Below are 5312 nucleotides of genomic sequence, written 5' to 3' on the forward strand. Positions count from 1 at the left end.
ATTTTTGAAGGTGAAAATGGGCCGTCCGTACGTCTATCCAACTATCCATCCGTCCGTCCATTCATCCGTCCGTCCATTCATCCGTCCGTTCATCCATCCGTCTGTCCGTCCGTCCATCCGTTCGTCCATCCGTTCGTCCATCCGTCCGTCCATTCGTCCGTCCATCCGTCCGTCCATCCGTCCGTCCATCCGTCCGTCCATCCGTCCGTCCATCCGTCCGTCCATCCGTCCGTCCATCCGTCCATCCGTCCGTCCATCCGTCCGTCCATCCGTCCGTCCATCCGTCCGTCCATCCGTCCGTCCGTCCGTCCATCCGTCCGTCCATTCATCCGTCCGTTCATCCGTCCGTCCATCCGTCCGTCCGTCCATCCGTCCGTCCGTCCATCCGTCCGTCCGTCCATCCGTCCGTCCATTCATCCGTCCGTCCATCCGTCCATCCATCCGTCCGTCCGTCCATCCGTCCGTCCGTCCATCCGTCCATCCGTCCGTCCGTCCGTCCATCCGTCCGTCCATCCGTCCATCCGTCCGTCCATCCGTCCGTCCGTCCGTCCATCCGTCCGTTCGGTTGGGATTGTAAATGGGCCGAATCGGTCCATGTTTTGATACAGCTGCCATATAAACCCATTTTGGGTCTTGAGCTTCTAGAGGGCTCAATTCTTGTCCGATTTGACTGAAATTTTGCACGTAGTGTTTTGATATCACTTCCAACCTTTGTGCGAAATATGGTCCGAATCGGCCTAAAACCAGGTATAGCTGCCATATAAACCGATCTTTGATCTTGACTTCTTCAGCTGCTAGGAGGCGCAATTCTCATCCGAATTGGCTAAAATTTTGCATGAGGTGTTTTGATATCACTTCCAAAAACTGTGATGAGTATGACGCAATTCGGTACATAACCTGATATAGCTGCCATATAAACCGATCTGACTCCTTGAGCCTCTAGGAGAGCAATTCCCATCCGATTTAGCACACATTTTGTTCAACTGCTTCTTCCATGGCCCTCGACATACGTGTGCAATATGGTCGGAATCGATCTATAGCTTGATACAGCTCCTATATAAACCTGTCTCTCGATTTAGCTGCTTGAGCCCCTACAAGGCGCAATTCTTATCCGAATGGACTGAAATATTACACAATGACTTCTATAATGTTCAGCATTCAATTCATTTATGCTCCGAATCGGACTATAACTTGATATAGCTCCAATATCATAACAGTTCTTATTCATAATTCTTTGTTTGCCTAAAAAGAGATAGCGGCGCAAAGAACTCGACAAATGCGACCCATGGTGGAGGGTATATAAGATTCGGACCGGCCGAACTTAGCACGCTCTTACTTGTTTTTCCTTTAAGGAGCGAACTTAAAACACGTCCACTCCACTCAACGGTTATTATATTAACACAATTAGCACTTAAGGAATAGGTATTTTATAGGGTATTATATAACGGACATCGCCCGACCTTTGCCTTTCCGTACTTTGTTTGTTTGTTTACGAAATTTGGTAACGCCTCAGTGATTTGGTTGCCTTATTAAGTATAAAAGAAACAAAGGCTGCAAATATAGAAATAACAGTAATAACTTTGCAATTTCCAAGGTACAATTATCCATGATAATGACCTTGTAAATCAGTTGAAGTTCATACCTGCGCAAAGACATAATGTCCAAGTTTAAGTCGGTTCTGGCGATTGCATTGCTTCTTGTGATTCATTTCATGAATTTTGCTGATTTTTTAAAAATTAAATTCATCAAAGTTGAATGTGAAGAGTTTGATAAATCGTTTGCAAGTTTCAAGAAATGCTATTTAAAAGCTCTGGCCAGAGATGTCATCGCCTTGCATCTCCATGTACAACTTCATGAATTACCCATCAATAATATAACGGTGAGAAGACTAGCTATTCCTACAAATATCTGTGATATCTATAGTCCATACAAAATGCTTCTCACATTGTTTAATCTTTTTTGTGTAGACCAACGCTCAGTTATTTCAAAAAGGCAATGGCTATCGTCCCTTTCTGTACAACACCACCATGAACTTGTGTGAATTTTTCAAGCATCCCAAACGTTTTATGTTTTGGAAAATTATTTATGACAACTTTAAGCCCTACTCCAATGTAAATCATACTTGTCCTTATGATGTAAGTAAGGTATTTTTTTTTCTTTCAAGAGACCTAGGAATCAAATGGAATGAAATTTTCATTGAATTTTAGCATGATATTATCATCGATAACATAACCCTGAATGCGGAGATGATGCGCTTGGTTCCATTTCCTGAAAATGATTATATGATACAATTGCAATTTGCTGCCTATAATGTTTATCGGGCAAAAGTTAAAGTCTATGCCAGGATTTTCTAAGCGTAAAATGTCAAAACAAAAAAACAAAAACAAATGTAGCCACTTACATAAACCATTAGTGTGAGCCTAGGGGAAAGGGGCCAATTTCATTCAGGTCATACGGTAAACATTTATCAAAAACATCGTGGCATAAGTCGGCTGTGAAGTTCTAAAATATTATATTTTATCATATGATTGGGGCTTTCAAGCCGTTAGCCTTAATGTATTGAAGTAAAAATCAACAAATATAAATCAGTATTTGATACCTAAAGGAATTCTCATTTCTTACTTAAGAAGGCAATAAACGGGACCAAGACCTGTATTAGATGTGACGATATGTTCGGAAAATCCAATCGATGTGGTTCAGGATTGGAGGGACCACTCTTTCGCTGACCATCGCTACTTTATTGCTTCCGCAATAAGTTGAAAACCCACTGGACAAAATTCGGAAGACAACTCAGAAGAAGACTTGTCCAAGCATAGAAGACATTGACTAAAATGTCAACACGATTACAACTACACTGGTGGGGTCCTTCGAAGATAGTTTCACTCTTCGACAAAGGAAATCAGCCCAAGAGAACCTCTGGATGACCGAGGAGATTCGCAATATTGGAAAAGAAGTTCGCAGACTTCTTAACAGAGCATGTCGTAAAAAAGCGAATGTTATTGGGATGTGTATTCCACATGGCTCAAGGAATACAATAAGATTACCAGAGCGGCAAAACGTGCCTCCTGGAAGCTTTTCTGCGAACAGGTCGATAGTGTTTGTGACGCCGCCAAAATAAAATAGTTTCTCTCAAAAACCCATGTCCAAACTGAAACTTTAGTAGACGACATTGGACATGGGAGAGCAGAGACAACGGAGGACATGTTGAGGCTTTTGATGAACACCCATTTTCCACAGCATACGACGGGACTCACGGAGACACCGGAATCTTGGAATAATGATGGTGATTGAAGGTTTATAATTACGGAATTTATGGTAAAGCAATCCTTGAGGAACTTCAAAGTCACCCGGACCTGATGGAATATTTCCGGCGTTACTATAGAAAGAGGCAGACTCATCTGGCCAATATTTTCACAGCGTGCCTTGAATCCTTGAGGAGCTTCGAACCATTTAAGTCACCCGGACCTGATGGTATATCTCCGGTGTTACTACAGAAAGAGGCAGACTATCTGGCGCCTCATCTGTCCACTATTTTCACAGCGTGCCTAGGACTTACATATACAACGAAAGCCTGGCAGGAGGTAAGGGTGGAGTTTGTACTCAAACCCGGCAAAGCAAGTTATGCGAGACCAAAGGCCTACGGACTCATAAGTCTAATGATGTCCTTACTACTTAAAACCATGGAACGTATTACGGACACCTTGATAAAGAGTAGGACCTGCAGCGAACTGCTCAAATACAAACAGAGTGCCTATGTCAAGGGAAGCTCGGTGGATACTGCCCTGCATGAGGTTATGCATAAAATAGAAGAATCCTTCGATGCTAAAACGTACACCCTGGCGGTATGCATTAACATATAGGAGGCTTTTAACAATGTGCGGGTCGGCACACTGAACCAATCCTTAGACCAGTACTGGGTGGACCCGGTCCTTAGAGACTAGATAAACCATATGATAAGGAACAGGTGGATAAATTGGGTGACCCATAGCAAAAATACAATATAAGGGAGAAAGTGGCACAAGGCACGCCACAGGGGGGCATTTTATCGCCACTCTATGGGTGACCAAAAATGACTGAGGAGGGTTTTGAGCCCGTCTGCTACGCAGAGGATGTTATAATACTTCCAAAGGGTAAGGATCCGAACGAGCTATGCAAAAGCACCGAAAGGGTTTTGCATATGGCATATGACTGGGCTAGACCCAGAGGAGACTGAAATATGCCTGTACACAAGGAAGTGGAAGGTGGGCCAATTTAATGCACCACATTTCCTCAATAAGACGATTTCGATATCTGCAAATGCAAATTTTGCCCATGAACATTTCACTAGGGAACAGGGGCAAACTTCTCAAATATCAATGAGTGCAGTCCGATTCAAGTTTAAGCTCAATGATAAGGGACCTTCATTTTATAGCCGTGCCCGAACGGCGTGAGGCAGTGTGACACCTCTTTGGAGAGAAGTTTTACAAGGCATAGTACCTCACATCTAGATCGTGAGAAGACGAGGCTATTACTAAAGGAAGCAAGAAGGAGGTGAGTATAGCTATTGTATCATAACGGGACACATAGGACTACGAGCTCACTTATGTAAAATCGGTGCGGCAAGTGATAGCATGTGTAGGGCATGCGAGGAAGATGATGAGACGTTGGAGCATTTCCTTTGTCATTTCGCGACTAACAGATACCGGCACTTAGGTGGGGACACAATACCAGACATGAACCAACTTAGGGGAGTGGTATTAAAAAAAATTAAGGATTTTGGAAGTAACACAGAATTGCTAACTTAAAATTTTCTTTTTAGAGGTTACTTTACAGTTGAGCGAACAACAAGCCGATTACTGGCTTAGGTGTATGTCCATAGTTGCATGGAGCGGATTAATATCTGCACACTCTTTCAACTTAACCTAACCTATCTAAGAAACGAACAAATCATTGAATTTTATTATCAAAATGAGTGCTCTGTTAAGAAAGTTCATCGCACGCTTCTTCCATTTAGCGATGAAGCTCATTTTTGGTTCAATGGCTACGTAAATAATTATCGATCTTGGAGTGAAGATCAGCCAGAAGCATTGCAAGAGCTACCAATGCATCCAGAAAAAGTCACAGTATGGTGCGGTTTATGGGCAGGTGGCATCATTGGCCCGTACTTCTTTAAAGATGATGCGAATCGTAACATTACCGTACAATCAATTCAAATGAGGATTTCATGCATTTTTATGAATTTTATGAGGCTTTCCTATAGCTCTTAAAACATTACCCTTTATATAAAAATCAATTTGTGTTGCTTTGTTTGCCGGTTTGCTTGTTTGTTCCGT

At 42.7% G+C, this 5312-nt stretch overlaps 1 protein-coding gene across 1 annotated transcript; it reads left to right on the plus strand.

Moving 5' to 3' along the window:
* Positions 1 to 1657: 1657 nt before the first annotated feature.
* Positions 1658 to 2354, plus strand: LOC106088984 (uncharacterized). Its single transcript, XM_059361531.1, has 3 exons — positions 1658 to 1879; positions 1968 to 2135; positions 2208 to 2354. Exons 1-3 carry the CDS (start codon positions 1658 to 1660, stop codon positions 2352 to 2354), a joined length of 537 nt encoding a protein of 178 aa, XP_059217514.1.
* Positions 2355 to 5312: the final 2958 nt, after the last annotated feature.

Source organism: Stomoxys calcitrans, chromosome 2, assembly GCF_963082655.1.
Source record: "Stomoxys calcitrans chromosome 2, idStoCalc2.1, whole genome shotgun sequence".
Classification (NCBI taxonomy): Eukaryota; Metazoa; Arthropoda; class Insecta; order Diptera; family Muscidae; genus Stomoxys; species Stomoxys calcitrans.

Coding starts and splice junctions, on each gene's coding strand:
- LOC106088984 (XM_059361531.1), top strand. CDS start 1,658: ATGTCCAAGTTTAAGTCGGTTCTGGCGATTGCATTGCTTCTTGTGATT. Junction 1,880..1,967: donor TACCCATCAATAATATAACG/GTGAGAAGACTA, acceptor TTTTTTGTGTAG/ACCAACGCTCAGTTATTTCA. Junction 2,136..2,207: donor ATCATACTTGTCCTTATGAT/GTAAGTAAGGTA, acceptor ATTGAATTTTAG/CATGATATTATCATCGATAA.